Raw genomic sequence first — 22,194 nt, forward strand, 5'->3', positions numbered from 1 at the left:
ATATATTTTTTCATATATTTATACATATATTTTCATAAAAACATCTTTTTCTTGTGCATGTGTGCAGTTGCATTCCTTAGGATAGAGTAATATGATATTGCGTTTACATTGTCATGTATCCATTCTAAAGGAGTATAGGTGATCGCTATTCTTCGCAACAGTTACATTTTTTTTTACAATACTCTTTTAAAATACATTGTAGGTTACATGTCCTCTCACATCACATGTCCACTTGAAAAGCCTTCTTTTCCTCCCCAATGATCCTATTGCCAATCACACACCCAACCACACACACACACACACACACTCACTCACACATACAAACATGGTGGAGTCGACTTTGCCATTTAATTCAGATTGCTGGCAAGTAAAAAAAATCTATAGATCCCCTAAAGTAAACATGTTATACATTATTTACTCACTCAACCCCGGGATTTCACTGTGATCAGCATGGGCTCATATTATTGCAGGATGTCATTAGGACACATACCCAAACTTAACCCGGGAGTAGGTTGATTGTTGTCTTTAAGGGCAGAAATCCAGCCTGTTTGTTGTGCTAACCCACCACTAAGATTTACTGATTGGGATTTAAAGAAGTGAATCAGTCACCCAGCCTTCAGGTAATTTAATCTGTTTTTATAATAAAATGAGATTCCTTCAAGAAGTTAGTTGAACATTGCATGAACAGGACAAAGAGTTGCATAATTACCAATTTCATGCTTGATGCCCTGTGTACTTTTTGGTCTTAGTTGAACCAAACAACTCCCCACCACACACACCCACACACACACCCACCAGCCATCCTGCTTCATTCGTTCCCTAAAATCCCTCCTTTTTCTGCAGCTCGTGCCTTTGGAGAGGACGACGACTCTGAGCTTAAACTTGAAACTAAAAACAACACAAAGCCTGGATTCTGACTGAGCAGAACTGAAAACCTGAGTGGAGCAACAGTGGAAAACGTGATATGTAAGAAACGTGTGTTCTCATGTGCATGAACTGGGATAAATGTGCATTTGTGTGACGTGTAATGAACTCATTCATTCTGTGTTTCACTCATTCAAGCTACAGTAGCGTAATACAGGTACAGTACTCATGGGGTAAATAGTGTTTGGATTCCCAGGAAGTGTCGGCTACTGTGATACAACCCCATCATAGCGCTGCAGTCAGGCAGAAAGGAACAACATAAACACACTTCTTTGTGATGCTGAACGGACCTGGCTAAGTCCTAGAACGATGATGGAAAGCTTCAGTTAAATGGATAAGAAAAAGGCAAACACCTCACTTTAATGTGGCTCCTACCAAACGGCAGCAGTGGAGTAGTAAGTTCACATATCCTGGCTTTTATTTTGCTACGTTAAGTGCTGAAAAAACAAAACCGTCCCTCTTGGTTCCGCATCTTGCATCTGTGCGTCCTTCCTTAAGGTCGTACGTGTCAAAGGTCGATCGAGGCCAAACAGATACCGAACCTGGAAAGCTGCAGTCCGTCTTCACAGAGGAGTTCATTCGTTTTAAAACACTGGTTACATGTCGGGGACTCGCCCCTGCTTCATCCCTCTGTGTTCTTGTTGTATTATTGCTGTGGCAAACACCAAACACTGACCATTGTATGTGCTGTGTGCGACTCTGGATGTGTGAGCGCCTTTTGCATTCCGGATGTGCTTTTTTTTTCCCCCTGCGGGTTTGTCAATGCACCTTCACAGTTCACGAGTCTGTGGTCAGCGTTGATAAAGACGATCACAGTGCTGTCTGTCTGTCCTCACAACATGTTATAGAATTTACACCCTAGAACCCCCCTAAGAAGACCGTCCATGTTTTCTCCCCTTGGCTCGTTTGGTTTCTGTTGAATTCGAACGACTCCAGGAATCGACAGTGAGGCGCTGCAGCCGCTGCGGACAAAGAGGGCGAGCAAAGTTTTACACATGCTGATGGGGAAGTGCGATTTTTACTGCATATTGACCGAGGCTACTGAAAAGGAGGAGTGTGATCAGCATGGATCAACATGACATGTGCTCCCAGGGAGATGACACGAGACGGTAGAAAAAGGTCGCGACCCCTGCCACCCTGGGTGTAAAGTCAAAACCAACGAGCAGTCAAAAACATTCCTGTTGTCTGAAAACACAAGGAGTCGAGATTCAGTCGCCTACCGACGTCGAAATGACTGTTAAAAACTGCGGCGGACGGGCGGCAACGAAACGAAACGACACGGGCAGCGAGCGCGTTCACAAAGGAAAGACGGTAGCACGCGCGGACGGCAACAACACACAACAAGCGGGGGGCGGGAGGGGCCTCCTCTCATCAAGCCGTGACATCACAGGGGCGCGAGCCGACCGGTTGGCGGGCCCAGGGCCGGCCCCCCCACCGCCCAAAGGAAGCGGGAAACACACATGCAGCCGAGCAGAATACACGCTCACATACGCGCACATACACACACACCGACGCACGTCCACGTAGCTTAGAGTGCATATATCACATTGAGAGTATTGGGGGGGGGGGGGGGGGGGGCGGGGCTGTCGGCTCAGCTGCGTACAGAACGATCCAGTGAGGAGGGAAAAATACGTTTTCTTTTTGGTTGCAGTCTTATTGGACTCATCTCGCTGACACACACACCTCTCCGTTTTGGTGGGGGGGGATAGGGTCCAAACCGGGCCGGCCCCACACCTTGTACCCCTTCAGTTTGTAGATAATGACAGTTCAAAAGGTCAAAGGGCATGCACCAGCAGTCATCATGCGATTACAGTTGACAGGAAGCACTTTTTGTTGCTTTTTTTCTTGTTTGTTTTCAGATATTAATGTTTTTTTTGTAAAAAAAATGTCATCGTCATGCCTTAAGTTCTAGTTGATATTTTTCTTTACAAATGTTTACAAAACTACAAGTTGAACTCCTCTTTTCTCCCGCAGCGCTCCACGGCTCATTTGGAGGATGTGTGTTTCTTTTGTATGTGTGTGTGTTTGTGTGTTTGTCATTTTGTAGTTTGTATTTCTTCAAGTCTTTGTCTCAGTCTTTTGTCTCCTCCGTCTCTTCATCATTTCCCTCGGCGCTCCGGTTGTGTTTTTGTGGAGGATGGTGGTTTGGCAGTGGCGGTCCGGTCCTGGAAAACAGATAGAGTCCAGGTAGGAGCTGTCCAGTTAATCGATTAGCATCAACTATTCGATTAAAAAATCGAATCAAACAAATAATCGATTCAAAATGCGAATAATCGATTATTCATCAACATGACCTCATGTTGTCTATGACAGCTGTCTATGAAATTAATGCCGAATAAAATAAATGACGAATGGCAAATGAAACAAAAGACATAAAATCATACAAATAAGAGAAAAATGAAATATAAATTGAATAAAATACAATCATTATGAACACCACAGCCCACGTTCTGTTTATCCAAATGGATCATTTCCACTCATTCATATCCAATTGGCAGAATTCTTCAAATTTTATTTAAATCATTATTAGGTGAAAATTAGAAATTTGAATTCAGAATAACCAGTAGATTAATCGATTATCAAAACGATCGCTAGAGTCCAGTCACCCATGAAACGCAGACTTTGGCCCTCCTGTGCGTAACAAATTGTTACAGAGCACATTTACGTCATTTGAAACATAAATGCAACAGAGCAGCCGTGCGGTGACAGTTCTCATACACACTCTGAAGCCCCGATAGATCGTCATGGAATCTATCCAAGCACTGGGATGCTCAGGTGCTTGTGGTGTGTCCCGTACCTGGAGGACCGGGGAGTGTGTGTGTTTTCATTGTTTTACTCGCCGCAGACTGGTGCGCTGTGCTGCCTGAGCGCCCTTCCTCACACCCACCCCCACCTGGAGCAAGGAGGGAGGGAGGAGGGAGGGAGAGAACACCTGGAGCGGTTAACTGCTGCAGCCTCCACCAGGGGGCAGGAAAGTAACCAGCCACAGAACGGCTCACCAGCGCTCATAACCGTGCATCATCAGACAGTCAGATTCATATGAGCTGCAGCACATTAGCGCTCACAGGATACTCAAGTGTAGCAGCATTTTTCAAAACAGCAACATCTCTCTGTGACGTAAAGTTCCATTAAAAGCATGTAAAATGACAGGACAACATGCTCCTAACCAACATTTGGCTAGGAGCATGTTGGCTGGTGGCTGCTGTTAATTGCCCACCAACAACACACTGCTGCCTGCTGGGGGTTTAAGGTGTCAAGTGTGTGACTGCGTCGGAATAGAACATGTGTGTGTGTGTGTGTGTGTGTGAATAGGAAAAGTGAAAATGATGTGACTCACCTTTCTAGTGAGCGCGATTTCATGTTCATCGACGTACTGTGCCTCAGCAGTGAAGGGCTCTTTCTCACCTCTCTGTATGAACATAATAAGTGACATAAAATAAGCAATCGGCAGTGTTTATATTTTCACAGGAACAGATTGCTTGCAATAAAACATGTGAAACAAAAGCAAAAGTCATTTCTCATGGTCATTTCCTCCATGTGAACGCATTTGTTTGATCATGTTTGGTGATCAAAATCATCAAAATGAATTATTTTGGTGATTTTGACTTTTGTTGATGGTTGGGAGGAAAAACAAATCAAATTGTCTTTCACGTCTGAGAGTTTGAGAAAAAAAATGGTCAGGGATGGACAGAGGTTCCCCCTCCAGGCACAGGAAGCGGCGGGTGGTCGGCGTGGCAACCTGACCTGGCCCCGCCTCTGCTCCTGTTGCCAAGCACGTGTCCCCGCCTCCTGGTGGGAGAAGCCCAGCCCCTTGTCAAAGGGCTGTGTGCCCTGCAGGAGGCGCCCACGCAGGACGTGTGAATAACCCGTGTCACACACCGGAGTCAGCAGAGCCTCCTGGGCCACACGCAAGCTGCCGTCACGCCCTGACGACACCGAGCCCACCCAGCCCTGCAGAGAGTCCTTGTCCGGTAGGTAGGGTTGGAACGCTCCGCCTCCCACGACGCTGGGGAGAGGTAAAGAGAGAGAGAGAGAGAGAGAGAGAGAGAGGGAGAGGGAGAGGGAGAGGGGGAGAAAGAGAATAGAGAATAGAGAGTAAACAAGTTTGTCTGATGAAAGTTGAAATCCGATGATGCTGAGTGACCATAACTTACCAGTATTTCCCTGCTGACCATAAGCTTTACCTAACAGTAATCAAGCTGTTTTAGTAACCAATGTCAGTTTCACCTTTGGTTCTTTCTAATATTGTTTTCCTTTCACCAAATCTGTAACATGCAAGCAATTAAACATTCCCTGTGTGTTTAAGTTTGGGAAAATAAAAATCCGGCTCCTCCTGAGGTATGAGGCCAAATGATACAGAAAGAAAAATAAATTACAATGAAGGTCATGCGCCCCCTAGTGACAGTGGGGAAAAGCACCTGTTGTCATAGTGACTGGCGTGTTGGCGGACCTACCGGTTGTCTCCATTGTGCTCTGCAGCTCGACTCAGTCCCGACACCTCGCACCTCTGGGCGAAAACCTGCTGGCCTGCAACAACAGAAATCCCTTCCACTGAACCCAGCCCTACACCTCCACCTCCCCCTTTTGCTCCTCCTCCTGCAGCAAACGCCTCCCCCCTCCTCCCGTCCGACCTCTGACCTCCGAGCTGGCCATTTAGGTTGACCTTGGGCACGGCACCGCTGGCCCTCACCCTGTCCCTTTCTGCCAACGTAGGCACCGGCTCCTGCGGTGCCTCCTCCTCCTCCTCCTCTTCCTCCTCAACCTCCCCTTCCTCAACCTCCTCCTCCTCCTCCAGCCCCATGATGGAGCCGCTGGCCCCGCTGGCGCCACTGCTGGGGCGGCCCAAGCTGTAAGGCAGGGAGAGCGTGGCTCCCTCCGAGTCATCAGCTCGACTGCTCCCATCCAGTGACGAGTCCTCCACCGTGACCAGCGAGGGGCTGACCCCCGCCGGCCACACCTGCACGTCTGACATCTCGAGTAACGTGTCTTCCTCGGTGGTGGCGATGGGGGCGCACTCTAAGCTGGAGACTTCCTGCCAGTAGGGCTCGGCGCCCAGCGGCGAGGGCAGACTGTACAGCATGGAGGCCGGAGACAGCAGCTCCTCCTGCACCAGCCCATAACCTGGAGGGAAGACAGGGGCGAGACAAAAGAAAGACTAACACCACGCATGGACAGCGGCGGGGACGAGGACGCCTAACGTATTCAGTGAGGTTGAGCCTTGTCCCAATCACAACAGGAGCCTGGGTTTACGAAGCATTCCAGAGTGGGATCACCGATTCAGGATTGAAATCAATTTTCAAGTGATAAGTGAAACAAAAAGCAGCCCAGTCGAGTGAAAACATCAACACTGAACGATTCGGGATGCAAGTTTACATTCAACACCAACACACGGTGCCAAAGCAGGATGTCATGTGATGTACAGCAGCGCACTGAGGTCGGATGTGGTTGGATGATTATGCAAAGTGTTGGGATTTAACATCAGAAACCAGAGATCACATCCTGGGAGTCTGAGCAAGGATAAACACTGATTCTCTTTCACATCAGCGACTTTAAGATTTTCAAACTAAACCCTTCAGGCCATACAAATAACATTAAGTTGACACTAAATTGTTGACCAACATTATGATCTTTAAGTGTTTTCTTAGCTCTTTAAAGATGAAATTACGTTTGTCCACTAGGGGAAGAAAGGCTATTGAACATCAATAGTGTTCCATACATTCCAGTTAATCTGATGAATGTAGCTTTCTAATTCACTAACTGCTTGATGAGATCATTAATTTATGAGCCTAACATATGATTAAATGTGCAAAAATAAAGAAACAAAATCAGTGTTAAGGCCTCAGAGTTGAATTCTCTTTGGGTTTGTCTCGATGTAAATATAACAATGTCAGTACTTAAGGTTTCCAGCATCATTCACCAGTGATTTAACCCCCAACCCCCTGCCATGACCAAGAGCTTCCTCTATCCATAACCAAATTGTTTCAGTTAACTGAACCTAACAATACAAAACTTTGGAATTGAACGTTCAAGAATGTTGGCATCGATTTTGCAGAATCGTCCAATGTTGGCGTTTATTTGATGAGTGGGTTGTGACAAAGTGAACCTGAACCAGAGATCTGACTCTGAGATGCTTCAGAACTTCCAGCTCCAGCGTTTTGTACTTCTTTCCTACATTAAATGATGAATGGTAGTCGTAAAATCTTTCTCCGTCTTTCTTTCCTTTAAACATCTCGTCAACTACCTTCATATTTTGAATGCAGATTCACCTGATTGATCCTGTTTGGGACATGGCTATATGAGGGAACTGCCAGATAAAGGGCTTTGGTGTTATCCTCCATTGTCTGTGAGGTGACACCTTTGTGGCTCTAACTTTGTTCTCGTGAATAAGTGAATCTGCAGCAGAAACACTGTTCTCCTCCAAAACAGAGGAGAGTTTAGTTAGACGATGTATGTCAGGTTGGCATGATGTTCATTTTTGGTTTTTCAGAGGCCAGAAAATGCAGGAGAGAAGTGACACAGGTTTGTTCCAATTATTTAGCTTTTTGGGAACACGTGCTGTATATTTTATATCTCAAAATGTGTGAATCAATGTGGAACAAAACTGGAGCTTCCTGACCACAACAGATACTGGATGTGTGTTTGTGATCAGCAGCTGTCGTGAAACGTCATCGTTCCAACCTGTCACATTTCCCTCCCAGTGAGTCAGCAGCATCTTGCAGAGCTGCAAGTTACTGCTGTGTGTGTGTGTCTGTGTTTTCTTCTGTAGATGCACGTCAAAGTCATGCTTTTATGTGTGAGCATCCCAAGCATACGGAAAAAAAAGGCAATTTCACACGCGCACACACACGCACACACGCACACACGCACGCACACACAGGCACACACACACACTCACATAGGGCAAAAACCAAATTCATTCATTCATTCATCAATGTCTTTGAATGTAACTCTATGTGGCTCTACCTGCCAGGTGCATTACTGTGTCATCTGTTACTGTTGCAGTTGAAGTATTCTGAGCATGTTTGTCTTTAATATCCTCTGTACTAGGATAACAACTGAATATGACAAGCAATGTACAGTAGCAACACGCATATACACACAAACACACAGTCATATACACACCAACACACAGTCATATACACAGACACGCAGTTTGTAAAGATACTTAATAATGTTCTATATTTAATTAATTCTTCATTCCACTTATTTCATATACAGTATATATATTATATTTAGTAAGTTTATAATAATGTATAAACACGTTCTTACATATTTTTATATTTTTTGTTTTATGTTATTTGGCTTGAACTTAGATGTCTCAATTTCATCACATCTGTAATGACATCATGTTATTGATTTACTTTGTGTTTGACACGTAAACCTGTGATAAACCAATCATCGAATACTTTCAGTAAAAATCTCGAAGGATTTTTACAGCTATGATTTTGGATGAGTGAAATTTAACGGTAAAAGGAGTATTTCACCCAACATTACAATTCTGATGCTTTGACTTGTTTTACAGGCTTAAACATCTTAACTCCTAAGTTGACAGTGGAGGTGAGCTGAGCTTCGGCCATAGTGTGTGTATGGAGCCGACAGTTACAACAAGAAGAAGAGTTTTCATGAAGCGTTTGAAAGTTGGACACAATTTCTATTTGCCGAGCAGCAAATAGGTGATAAGGTGAAGGCATGAGCACACTTTGGTTTGTGACCAACCTCATAGTTGAATTGCACATTCATCTCCCCCAAACTATGGCAATATTCAATATTTCACTACCTTCCTTTTGCAAATTTCCCCATCAATACCATGACCCAAATTGAGGATCTCCTGTCCTAAACTCTACCAGTTAGCCATTAGAGTTTGACCTCTAATGACCAACCAGTGATACTTGGTGTGGTGATGCACACAGAATCTAAAGAATTGATCATCAGTGTACGAGTACAAGCAATGGAAATTAGACTGCAGTGAGGACAAAATGAAATGTGCTATTGGGTGAAATACTTCCTTCCTGTCCATTGCGGTATTATGACACAGCAGCGTGGGTAAGCATGTGTGTTTCTGGGATGGTAAAGGGGCCCAGGATGATGACAGGAGGCATCAGAATGAGGTGAACAGAGCAGAGTGAGTCAGGATCAGAATGAGGGTTGGAAATGAGTCAGATGAACCTGCGTTACCCTTCTTTCCCTTCACTCCTGCTATTTACACACACAAACGCACACGAGTGTCAAAGGCACAGACTGTAGTGAAACACACACACACGCACACGCACACATACGGATTGTCATGGCACAAGAAAACAAAAATTGGATCACTGTGCACACACGTACGTACGCACAAAACAAAACTGCAACACAGATGAGGACACATTATTGATTCACAGGTGAGGTTCACATCTCAAATTAACTAGATTATAGATTACTCACTCACACACACGCACACATACACACACACACACACCAAACACACTACACAAACACGCTTCACACCAAATATACCTGCTGGCAGATAACGTTCAGACAACGATAACAGTGACTCATGGGCAAAATAGAGCAGTTGTGAGGCCGCGTGTTGCCTCTACATGACAAAAATAAAGAATTTTAACCAATATCTAATTGTATTTGATTTCTATTTTATATTCTATATATTTCACAGTGCTTTAAAGGGCAAATCCATCAATTGTACACATCTAATTTCCTATGAAAGCAATAACATAAAGGCTCTTGTGGCTGTGAATCTGACCTCTATCACATCAGACGAGTTACTTCATGTTGGTGCTGAAGATAAAGTAACTCTTGTGATGTCACATAAGACAGTTTTAGGGCTTGACATGTCTATCAGGCTCAATGGGATCATTTATAGATACAAAACAGTCTCAGTTTGGATACAAAGCTTCATGTTTAAGTTCTGTGATGAAGCACTAAAGTCCACACTTTACACATCACAATAGAATAGTGTAAGTTTGGTAAAGATGTTGTGAAGTTGAAACCAAATGTTGAGCCTAAAGACTAATGCTGTAGAAAATCAGGGAAACTGATCTGTGAGATGTCACACAAACGTGACGTCTTTACCTACAACAGGAAGTAACCCTGGTGACATCATAAGTGTCAATAAGTAAGTAAGTAAGTGTCAGGCACAAAAGCCTTCACACAGTTTCGCCCCTACATGCTGAATTGTGCTCTGCATGACCAATAAACAGATTGATATGTAAACAAGTGTCAACCTTTAAGTGGCACTCATAAAACTGAAGTAAAGAGAAGATTGGCGGAAAGTAGAAATGCAGACATTTTGCCCATGACCCACATTGTATGCAGAACATTATTTGCTATGCAGCTGATCATGTGTCACAGTTTAGCATTGAAAACACACTGTTGATTTTTTTTTTAACAGAAAAACAACATTGGTTTGTTAATATAGCATTTAAAACAAGATTGCAAAACATCCAGTGAACAGAGAATTATTGTACACAGTGAAGAAAACTTCATACATAATAAGCATGCCATGCACAAAGACATGTTAGAGTCCAAAACATTCATTCATTCGCTCACACACACACACACATTTATCCCGGGCAAACAATATTTGAAGACATTTTCAAGTAGTTGAGCCTGGTTTACCTGAGAAGCTATCAAATTCAAATCTTACCCGTACAACTAAAATAAATTGATTTCTTTCCCTTGTACTTGAAATATATTCAGTTACTACTTTGCCCAGGTGTGAAACATGGTTCCTCACACTCACACACACTCCCATACACACAGTACGGTACAGCAAAGCATGCAGCGTGCACATGCAACAACTTGAGTACGTTGACAGAGCTGGACTGAGAGAGGAGGAGAGGGTCCCCGCTCAACTGAACGAGGGAGGAGCGCAGGAAAACAAGATGACAATAGAGAGGAGAAGGCCCAGAGGTCAACATGAGGTCATGTGAGGTCAGAGGTCGGACGGGAAGAGCAACTGTGAGGAGGAAGAGCAGGGGGAAAGGGGTAGAGGAGGAGGAAGAGGAGGAGGAGCAGGGCGGCTGGGCAGCAGATATGACATGTGTTAAAGGTTCAGAGAGAGAGGGGGGGAGGGAGAGAGAGAGAGAGAGAGAGCGAGATTTCCTGAGCAAAAGACACAATTTCAAGGATTTGAGGGCATTGCGGGGTGTCGCAATGTCAAATCAAACATCAGAGCAGAGAAATTCTGTCCTGATCTCAGGGAGAGAGAGAGAGAGAGCGAGAGAGGAAGAGAGGGAGGAATAGAAACAAGGTATGAAGGCCCAGAGCACACTATCTGTGTACTAGCGCCACTTTTGAATAGTGTATCCATCCCAGACGTACACACACACGCGCACACACCTCATGTATGTGCGCACACCCTCGCCGACTCCCACACAGGAGATTTGGAGTAATTTGACACCTTAACGACTCTTAACCGTCGGTGATTTTCCCCTCGTTTCTCATGTTAAACTGGGTAGACGTGTTAAGGGCTTAAGCATGACGAGTGTGGAGGAAACTGAAAGAATGATTTGTAACCCCCCCGGTGAGGAATGCACAGAGAGGAGACGGTGTTAATAATGCATGCTGGGGAAAAAAGGCCGAGTTCCATTCCTCAGACCCCAGTGTCGCTCCAAACCCTGGTCTGAGATTCATCACCATCATCACCATCATCATCACCATCATGTACACGAGCAGCAAAACACCATGCAGCCAGACTTCCCTTCAACTTACCCCTTCTGAAAAACGGGGGTCTAATAACGCGGGGCTTGTGCACTAGGCGCGATGGCCTTGAGTCCGTGACCTCTTGTGGAGCAACAGAGACAAGGTAAGATTACTGTTATCCATCCTCAAGGGAAGGAAAGGAGGAAAGGAGGGGGAGGCTTTGTTTTTTTTTTTCTGTTTTGTTTAATGCAACTAAGACTAAGTTTGTGGAAAAAGAAGCAGAAAAATCAATGCGGCTTAGATAAATCTGACATATCATCAAAGGATTGTGCTGATTTATCTTCAACCACTTCAGCCCAAAGGAAGGAAATGACGCATGTCTGCATAGCTCTTGTTCTACTGAGCTAAAATGTTGCGCTTTCATGTCAGTTTTGACGTTTCCTTCTGCTCTGATCATATATATTATCACCTGAGGGTCACACCCACACAGAGGTACATTCTCTGGGTATGGACAGTAACTACCCCCTTCATATCCTTTGCTTTTGTCCAGTGCTGCAGTGTACAATCTAGATTACAGCTTTAAGTAACATTTCATGTTTTAGACCCATGACACATTTCTGTTCACCAATCATTCACGTTCACTCAGGCTGAAGTGGTTGAAGGAATTTGCTCTTATTTTCTTATTGATTATATTTCTGTTTTGAATCCTTTGCGATGGTTTAATTTGCAAAAACTTCCTCGCTGCAGCACCTCTCTGCACACTGAGAGAAAACATAGAATTTCTCGACCTCTCTAAAGGAGAGTTTAAGACATTACTACACTCCCTTCATGTCTTCTAACATGCAGTATATTTCTATTTAAATCATATAACTTATTTGTATATACATACTATATCAAACCAAATGATGCCATATAATGAGCCTTATATCTTAAATACGGCTTTAAATCGACAGCAACTTAAATTGAGAAAAATAAATAAAGAAATGTATTTGCAGGAGAAGAAATCTATTTAGCAAGTTTACATGCAACTTTATTGGCTGTTTTATTGCTTTGAATGATTTGTGTGTTAAGTGTTAAGTGTGTGTGTGTGTGTGTGTGTGTGCGCCGTACCATTGATGACACTGGGGGACAGCGTGGTGGAGTCGCTGTCGCCCAGTCGACAGGCCCCTTCTTCTGAGGAGCCGGGCAGAGGCTGTGAGGTCTGACCCTCCAGAGAACTCACAATGTCCGCACGGTCGATGTTCCTCAGGGCGCAGTACAGACTCTCCACTGAGGGAGACACAGGAGACAGAGAGAGGAAACAGAAGAAGGTCAACAGAGGAGGAGGAGTGTGTCCAAGAGGGGAACATTAGATATAAAGTAAGACCAGCACAAAACAGATTTTATGAGTAAGTACCAAGCAGTTTGAACGTCACATGGGACGAGTTGGGCTATTTTACACCAAAACAAGAATAAACTCAATAGTGCAGTGAGTGTTTTCATAGTCTAAGGCTTTGTTCATGAGATTAGTAAAGGCACAGTGTTGAGGATGCAGTGGTGAGCTCACTCTTTGCCCTTTTCCCTTCTCTGCTGGCCCACAGGCTGAGCAGGGCCGAGCTCTGGTCCAGTAGGGAGTTGGGATTCTCCACACGGATCCTGTTGATGTCGTCCACACCAAACTGAAGCTCTCGTGCCAACTCTGTCCGGCAAATCAATCAATCAATTGAATTTGTACTGCAGTTATCCTATAACGGATGCATGTATGTTTGTGAGGACTAACCTGCCCAGCTTAGACCCAGCTGCTCAGATATGAGGTTGATTTTGATTTCTGTCCTCTCCATGGCATTCACTGTGGCTGGGTTGAGGAAAGAAAATCCCCTTAGAAACCCACAGGACACACACGCAGAGATCCACTGTGCTTGATGTCCTGTGCATTTATTTCCTGTTAAACCAAGTAATCCGGATGTTTGATTCTGTTCTTAGGAACATTAACAATGACAGCAGAAGTTCTTCAGCTACACAGAGCTGAGCTGTTACACTGTCAACCATTTATTGATTAAAAACAACACTGAAGCAATAATGAGAATTAAGCTCAAAGCTATTCAGGTTAACTAGGTTTGGGTTGATATTTTATATATTACATGTTATGATATTACAGCCTAGATACAAATTCATTCATAAATGCAGATGGGTATTCAATTATCTTGATCTCTTCTTCTTTTGGTTTCACTGACGTTTCTACTGTCGTCTCCATGAGCGCCCATGGAAAGCTTCTCAGTCCATTAACAAATCTAATGATTTGCTATTAAATCATTAATAGCTACAATACTTACCTTGTCAAAAGCATTGGTCTGTTGAGGGGAATAAGCAATACCCATAACAATTGTTTTTGTCCACAGACTATAGGGGGGGTTGGTTAGAATTTGGGGTGGATAGGGGCACAGAGTGTCATTCAGGTGCCAGTCCCTTTAACTCAAATAGCATTCAGTGACCGCACAGAGGGACTGAGGTGCAACGTAGCAGCGCTGTGTATTTTGTTAGACAGAAAAGGCCTCGTCCCCATCAGTATCAAATCAAACCTCCTCGATTCCGTTACATTAACCACGGGCCAATGTAAGGGCTCGTCTGTCTAGCTCCACTGCGAGGTCCTGCCCATTCCCAGTGCTAATGCTAACAGCTTCTGCTGCCATGCCATTGGAAATCGCAGTGGAGAAACCAGCAGCATGCAAAACACCAATACCAGAAGTCATTCATCAGTCGTCATGGCTACCAGGACACTCAGGAAAGAAAAGGCGTATAATTTGCCGTGTGCCATGGAGCCATTCTAAATCATGTGGGGGTCTGCTGCAATCTATACCATTTTCTCTAACTGCACTGCAAAGAACTCTGGGGCATATTGTAGAGCAGTGCATTGCATCCAAGGCTCGGTCTTTGTGCCATGCGTGCACGCCAGACAGATAAAGGGTAAAGTAGGGAAGCGGAGGGGTTGGTTAAAGGGGCAGTGCAACATTCAGGGCCCGTCTCCACCGTGTGTATATTGGGAGAGGGCTGCGGTCAGGCATTGAGGGACTCACCCACACCAGGCTCGTTCAGTGCACTGTAGCGCTCTCGCAGAGCAAGCGGGGTTAACGTTCTCCTGCGCTCTTCACTCCCAACAACCTAAAACAGTCACAGATAAAAGATCTATTGAGGCAGTGTTGCATATTTGCTCAGGGCAAAACAATCCTGAAAGAAGCAGCATGTACGCGTGTGGAGAGATTTAAGCCTCTCCTCCTCCTCCTCCTCCTCCTCCCTCTTCCTACCTGCTGCATCCCTGCCTTCACAACACCTCCCACCCAAGATCATGAAACAACACTGGCAACAGATGAAGCGATTCCCCTTGTGGGCAATGGTGGATTTGGGCTCAAGGAACCTGAAAGTCCCCTTAATCATCTGTTATTTTCTCTATTTTCATTAATTTAAATCGAAAATAACATTCCAGTACCAGGCATCCTTGGGTTTCAAGGGTTAAACAGTGAATATTTAGGTGGAACCTGAATCTACCTGCCAATTGGGAACGAGATTACGAAAGTCAAGTAAAGACTAAATACATAAAAATAGAAAAACGGTGACTTCATATTTCTTATACAGATACACAGAGGCTTGACATCTCCTCTCAACAAGCTCATGGATATCTGGAGAGATTCAAGCAGAAAGGTTTCTGTGTGTTGGTAGGAGCATCCTTACCTTGACACAGGGCGGCATGGTGATGTTCAGGTTACACAGGACATGCTGCGTGTCCTCGTACTTGGTGCACTTTCGCAGAAAGGACAAAAAGCCGGCGGCATCCTTGTTACTATCTCTGACCTGACAGTGTGTAGAGAGAGAGCGCGAGCGAGAGAGAGAGAGAGAGAGAGAGAGAGAGAGAGAGAGAGAGAGAGAGAGGGGGGGGGGGGGGGAGAGAGTGGAGAGGGAAATAAAAGTAAAAGAGTAAAAGGAGAGAGCCAAAACAAAAATATGAGCAAAGAAGTAGAATAAAAAGTTAAGAAAAAGAGGAAAACAGGAAGGGATGGGAGTTTAAACAGAGACAGAATGAGAGAGAGAGAGAGACAGAGAGAGAGAGCCAGAGAATGAACAGACCGAAAGAGAGGAGGGAGGAAAACAGACCAAAACAGGTATTAGACCCCCCGCAGTGTCAGGAGCATGTGGCGCAGTAACATGGGACGGGGAGCAGGGGGGGGTAACAGGGATGGAAGCAGTCCACAGGCAGGCGAGAGGGAGAGATTTACCTGCACACTTTACCTGGACGTCTGTCAGACCAGACAGATACAGAGTGACCGTGAGAGAGAGAGAGAGAGACAGTGAGACAGACACGTACAGACAAGCAAGGCCGCAAGATAGGAAGGCAGGCAAAGAAAGTGAGGGAAGTCACAGGACGTGCAAACAATTACCCAAGGAGGCTGACAGGTACACAGGTAAGTTGTTTGTGGGTTTGGCTGAATCATAATGGAGCGGTTTAACACAGTATTCTTCTTGTTATCGCTGAAGAGGAGTGTATGTGACACTTACAAAGACACAGACACGTGGATAACACACACCCACACACACACACACAAGGACAGATGCAAGACAGACATAGATATGAACACACAGACAAATATACAATAAGGGCTAAAGTAGAAGAGCTTTACGAAAGGGACGACCGGGGAGTCGAGTCAGACCAGAAAGCCTGACGGAGATTATTCTGATTTATGATCAAAAGAGACGAAGGTTGAGTTTTAAAAAAAGTTTCCTATGACGCTCTGCTGTGTGAGCGTGGGAGGAGGATGTCCAGAAACCTTCATGTAGGATTGTATTGCTTCTATTCGTAGTCTTTCTGTGCACTACTTTTGAAGAAACTGACTCAATCTAAACACAAAATCTGTCAACACCGCCTCCTCAGCAAAGAGAACCAACCAGAAAAAGAACCAAAAAAAGACAAAAAAACAAACTACTTAAACCCGTAAGAAGGAAGAAAAGCTATCAGACAAACAAACAAACACACACACACACACACACACACACATAAACACACACTGGGTGATTATCAGAGGCAAAACTGACCCGAGGCAAACCTTTGACAAACCGAAACCCGACAAGTGAACAAACAAGACATCAGTATGAATAAGCGAATCAATGATTGTGAAGTTGAATGCGGGTGTGTGGATGCTCAGGTAGAGACAGACCTTGACGGACACGGGCAGTCTGTTGTCTCTGAAGGCCTGGAAGCTGAAGCTACGAGGCTGCTGGGTAGCTTTCCTGATGGGCACCAGGTTTCCGGAACATTCCAGGTGCAGCGGCATTCCCTCCATCACCTGAGGAAACCAGCAGGAGAACACAAGGGAATTCCATGAAGGCCCTCTGAGGCAGCCTTAACGTTTTTTTGAAAGTCTACCTGAGAAGGCCACGACCTCTATTTTCCCACTTTTCCTTTTTTGTGTTTTTCTTTGCCCCCCCCTTGTGCTGACCTCAATATCTCGGCTTCTGGCCACCTCGGTGAAGTTCTCGTGGAGCTCCAGGGTTTTGTCCATCTTGTCATCCGTCATGCAATAACAACGCAGGCGTCCCTCGCGCGCTTCATTCATCTTGGCAAAGATGACAAACTTTGCCATGTACGGCACCGCCATCAGCTCGCGGTACAGCAAGTTGGCGAAGGTCACTGCCTCGGCTGTGCGGGGACAGTCAGCCAGCCAGAATCTGGTTGAGGACGTGAGAGGAAGGGAGGAAACGCAAATGACAGATAGCAGATTAACGTACGGATGTGAGAGTTGATCAATCTGGAGTGTGTGGAGTGAATCTCACCTTGCAGAGACATTGGTGGTAAAGCTGGCACAGTTACTGGCGTACATCAGCTTGGTTGTTCCAGTGATGTCCTCCCACTGTGCCGGCGCTGTCCCACCTGCGGCAGAACACACACACCGTGTCATTCATGCCCCGTTAGACACCGTGACACCAAATATCAATATAACACAAAAGGCCCACGAAGAAAGTGAATCATTTCTCAGTATGGATCGTACCAATGACACTGCAAAGCAGGCGCAAGCTGGTTGTGTCGCCCTCCCCTGCATCGCGAGGACTCTCCCTCCAGGATGGCGGCAACGGGATGCGCAGTCCAATTGGACGGTGAAATTTGCGTCGGCGAGGTTCTATAGTGACGACCGGGCTGAAGGTCGCCTGGTTGCCGAGCTGCCGAGTCAGCAGTTCATCTGGGATGGGTTGTGCCTGAGGAAGATTGCGGTGAGGTGAAGATGAAACAACAGGATACGGAGCTGAATAGGAGGACGATATTGATACGTGGAAGCGCAAAATGAAAACACGCCCAATCCGTTTGCAAATATGAGAAAAGGTGATCAAGACTGATATTAAGAAAGGCAAGAAATAGAAATAAAGACAGGCTGGATACAAAGCAGAGCATAACACACAGCCATACTCACACATGCAACCAATTCATATTTCACACCTGACCCAACTCAGATCAGATCAGTGCATCAGCTCAGTCAGTGTGGCTCACAACTTAAATCAGGAAACTGAGGAGTGATGAATGGCTGGATAAAAGGAGAACATAAACAGAGCAGCATAAGGCAAAGCAAACTGTGACACATGCACTCTTCCTCTATTTCATCAACAGACGACAGCCCTGTGACACACAATGCAAACAATCAACACCCAAGAGATTAACCAAAGAGAAATGTAGAACCAACAATCCATCATAATCCCTCTGAAATAGGAAACCAAGCCGGGCGTAGGTGTGGTGTGAAAGGAGAGATAGTGGGCATGAATGTCTGCCAGGTTCCCATATGTGTGTCTGTGGAGGTCTGGATGAGTGACAGGCAGCCAACGCGATTGCCAGGAGCGCTCGTTTCGGCAGGACAGACGCCACGTGACGCCGTTGGTAATTTGGAAACAATACAGTACGACTCCGACATGACTGAACCTGAACTGACGACACACCCAGGGTTTATGTCTTTGAATTGGACAAATGGGCTTTGATACTATGTCAACAATAATGGAGCCTTTATAGCAAGGCTGTTACATAGCAACACGGTATTGGATCGAACAGGTGTGTCCAATAAAGTGGTCGCTGTGTGTACAGTATGTTTACTCATGGTTCACATTAACGCGTCTCTCTTGACTTCAAATATTTAACTTTTTAAGCCGTGTAAAGATCTTTGTGTAAAATAGTGCGAGCGTAAACAATCTGTCTGCAGTCAGTTATGTGACGCACGCATTAGGACTCCATGAGAGACAGCATCACTCAAAGTCAGGCCCATTTGTCAAACCGCTGAGTCATCTCCATGTAAAAGCGGTGTCCAAAAGCTTCTAACAGCTAAACCAAATCAGCAGATTTTCTGTTGCACAAGCAAAATGATCACTTGAAAAATAATGAAAGCTGTGGATTAACATCAATCCCGTATTTCTTATCGCTCCCCCTCCCCCCCTCTCTGTCTCCTTTCATTTAACCTCCTTCCCTCCTCACTCATTTCCTTCTTCCTCTGTCTCTACTTTGCCCTCTACCTCTCTTGCTCTCCTTCTCACCTGCAGTCCCAGTCTCACTCTCTTGGTGACGGCCGTCTCGGGGAAAATGGCCTCGACGTGGGGCACCAGCTTACTGGTCAGCCGCCCGCCCTCCGGACCGATGAGGTCGCTCTCCTGCTGGACCCGAGACACCACGGCGAAGTAGAGGGGGAAGTCGGTGGAGATGATGCGGCGGATTCTCTTCTTATCCAGCTCCTCCTGGCTCTCAAGATCTGCAGAGAGGAAGATGTTAAGAGGCAGGAAGAGAAAGAGGGTAGGACATCACGATGAGGCCTAACTGATCTGCAGCACTGCTCGGCATCCACTGCACTCACACTGACCTTCATCCATGCCGTTCAGAATAGTTTCCAGCACTTCGTCGCCATATCGATTGCGATGTTCCTTCCACACGGAGCCGTTTTCACTACGAAGGACCACGAGTTCTCTGTCCCCTCGACTCAGAGCGGCAAAGTGTGGGATTTCCACTATCACTGGCCTGTGAAAGACACAAACAGTGTCACGTTTTGATGTCTTCTACGTTTACGCTACAGGCAAGGCACAGAAAGTAATTGTTGATGTCATCAAGATCACCCTGTAAATAATCTGGATGCACAAACCTCCACTAGATGGCACACTAATTATACGTTTGTGTTACAGTGAATGCTTTGATGTGAGTTATGTACTGAATTAAGTGCTGAAGGACTCACCCGAGGAACTGCATACTGGACGGCCCCAGGGAGATGATGCGGCTGGCCAGCCCCTCCCCCTCCACCAGCGGTGGAGGCGTGGTCAGCTTCTGAGGTTTGACCAGGCGGCAGGTGATGCGTGTGGGCGCGGCGCAGGTGCGAGGCGGGATGATGACGCGCAGGCCGTGGTGTCTGCTGCCCCGCATGGAGCCGCCTCGAGCGTCCACCATGAAGCTCACCAGGAAGCTGAAAACCAGGAAACGATGTCATCCTCCCCGTTTGTGTACAGTATGATTATTGGAAAAATACAAAACCAAAGAAAAGGAATGAAAGACAGCCTTCTGAGCTGACCCAGTGTGGATTGGACTGGCGACAGGGCTGACGTTGTCTGACGTCTCTGTGGCCGGACTGCTCGGGATGAGAGAGTCGTCGTCATACTCCTTTGGCAGCGGGATCGGGGTGTGCTGAGGCGAGGAGGAAGAGAAATATGAAAGGGCGAGGAAGAGGAGGGGAGGAGGAGGGGAAGCAGAGAGAGAAAGGAGAGTGAAAAGGGGAGAAATTGAATAAATAAATGAATAGATACCAGCGGTTATAAAATGTGATGCATTATGGGGACGTTGCCGTGTGCGCCTACCTCCAGTAGAACGGTTTCCGGGGACACGCAAGGGATCCTGGGTATAGCGGGAGAGTACGGCCTGAGGACGAGGGCGCGAGAAAGAGACAACAGAATCATAAAGCAAAGGAAGACAGGATGGGCTTGTTCATTCCCACAGATGATGGAACATTTTACACGGACAACGACAACAACGTTCTATTCAGGGTCCCTTGTTATTTTGCTTTATGATGATGATGATGATGATGATGATGATGATATTGCACATCCACTAGGAACCCCGGTGCTGCTGTTATACGATGTTCAGTGTCACTATAGATGACAATGGCTCACATTATGGTGACTGAGTGGTACAGTAACGTCCCCTGAACCTAGTCTGGGACAACAGCTCTCGCACAATTTCACAGTTTTATCATCACAATCTAACATGTTCCACAAATTGAACTGGCTTAAAGCTTGTAAATAATTCAAACACACACAAATGAGACACCATCAACAAGGACGTACGTGGTGCCCAGGCCTCCCTCGAAGTCTCTCATCGACTTCTTCGGGGACAGGAAGTCGTCGTCCTGGTCCTTGAGGTCGTCGAGCTTCAAGTAGCGTCCGCCGTCCATCCCGAGCAACTCGTCTCCTGTCGGAGAAAAGCAGAGCGGTCAGCCGGGCGGAGAGCGAGGACAGGGTGGAGAAATGAAAACAGGGAGAGAACAGGTTGCTGAGAGTACATATAAAAGAGAGGAAATGAAAAGACCAGTGGAATACAGGGCAGAAGAATGCTGACCTTCACTCTGGAGTTCTCTAAATATTCCACTCATTCTTTAAATATATGATTTGACATCATTCTGCTCAATTTAAGTGGTTTAGCGTATCTTGACCCAATGCTGACCCTCTCCACAAGGGTCCAAACCCCTATGATTTAGTGAAAACCCTGTTAGCCCTCCACTAGCCCCCCCCTCTGTCATCACTTTAGCTTCATGAACCCACAGAAAAAAAGTCCACAAAGCAGCAACATCTTAGCATTTTAGTCCAAGCAATGGGATCGAACTAACGACAACAAGAACAACAAGAACAACAACAAGAACGACGACAACCAGAGCCAATGGAAACCAATGGGGTGAAGGAAGAGGACTGGTCAGACAGTGACTATAAACACAGATTAAGACACCGCACGAACGGGCAAACTGCAAGGCACCTGGTAACAGCTTTTTTTAGTGAGCATGCCCATTAAAGATGAAATCACATGTGGTGATGGTTGTTTTCTGTGTAGGAGAAAATACCTCAATTATTACAAAAGGACTGATATCGAAATAAAAAAAACACAATGAACAATCGAGTAACACGTAGCACTTCACAAAACAGAGAGTCCACCACACAACCAGCGGCGTTCAGGGGGGTGATAAAGAAAAAAAAAAGGAAAATGTTGAAGAAGGCTGAGGAACAACATCAAAAGAGGGAAATGCCTTTTTATGGTGTTTAGTTTGGTTGTGGCATAATTAAAAACAAAAAATAGGAAAGCATAAACAGCGACTGTGATTGCTGTTTGTTGGCTGGTGTCACAGCTGGAGCACAGCGTGTGTGTAATCAGCTAATCGGTCAATTAAACTGCAGAAAAAGGGGGTGGGTGTTCCCATATTCATGGTTGGAGGAGCGGCAACGCTGTTTTTGAAGTAACGCTGCTGCTGCTGCTGCTGCTGCCTTTATAAAATGTAGAAGCGCTGTAGTTCTGTCAGCAATGAATCCACGAACAGATGTGCGTCGAGAGCTGGTAAACAGGGAGAAATGCTGTGATGACATGCTGATGAGAAACAGACAACTCTCAAA

At 45.6% G+C, this 22,194-nt stretch overlaps 1 protein-coding gene across 1 annotated transcript in view; it reads right to left on the reverse strand.

The window, feature by feature from the left end:
• Window positions 1–3,748: 3,748 nt before the first annotated feature.
• Window positions 3,749–22,194, reverse strand: part of ank1b (ankyrin 1, erythrocytic b) — a 52,990-nt gene continuing 34,544 nt past the window's right edge. The window contains exons 24-43 of the mRNA XM_076163652.1: window positions 20,884–21,007; window positions 20,399–20,458; window positions 20,115–20,231; window positions 19,785–20,009; window positions 19,419–19,573; window positions 19,099–19,310; window positions 17,580–17,784; window positions 17,365–17,461; window positions 17,031–17,259; window positions 16,749–16,877; window positions 15,271–15,390; window positions 14,619–14,703; window positions 13,325–13,399; window positions 13,112–13,243; window positions 12,676–12,834; window positions 11,635–11,706; window positions 5,379–6,045; window positions 4,804–4,930; window positions 4,262–4,333; window positions 3,749–3,817 (exon numbers count right to left, since the gene is read on the reverse strand). Coding sequence (XP_076019767.1) covers window positions 3,749–3,817; window positions 4,262–4,333; window positions 4,804–4,930; window positions 5,379–6,045; window positions 11,635–11,706; window positions 12,676–12,834; window positions 13,112–13,243; window positions 13,325–13,399; window positions 14,619–14,703; window positions 15,271–15,390; window positions 16,749–16,877; window positions 17,031–17,259; window positions 17,365–17,461; window positions 17,580–17,784; window positions 19,099–19,310; window positions 19,419–19,573; window positions 19,785–20,009; window positions 20,115–20,231; window positions 20,399–20,458; window positions 20,884–21,007 — 3,131 coding nt within the window. The remainder of the gene's footprint in view (window positions 3,818–4,261; window positions 4,334–4,803; window positions 4,931–5,378; window positions 6,046–11,634; window positions 11,707–12,675; window positions 12,835–13,111; window positions 13,244–13,324; window positions 13,400–14,618; window positions 14,704–15,270; window positions 15,391–16,748; window positions 16,878–17,030; window positions 17,260–17,364; window positions 17,462–17,579; window positions 17,785–19,098; window positions 19,311–19,418; window positions 19,574–19,784; window positions 20,010–20,114; window positions 20,232–20,398; window positions 20,459–20,883; window positions 21,008–22,194) is intronic.

Source organism: Genypterus blacodes, unplaced genomic scaffold, assembly GCF_046128005.1.
Source record: "Genypterus blacodes isolate CSIRO-AG114 ecotype Tasmania unplaced genomic scaffold, CSIRO-AGI_Gbla_v1 ptg000133l_1, whole genome shotgun sequence".
In the NCBI taxonomy this organism is placed as follows: domain Eukaryota; kingdom Metazoa; phylum Chordata; class Actinopteri; order Ophidiiformes; family Ophidiidae; genus Genypterus; species Genypterus blacodes.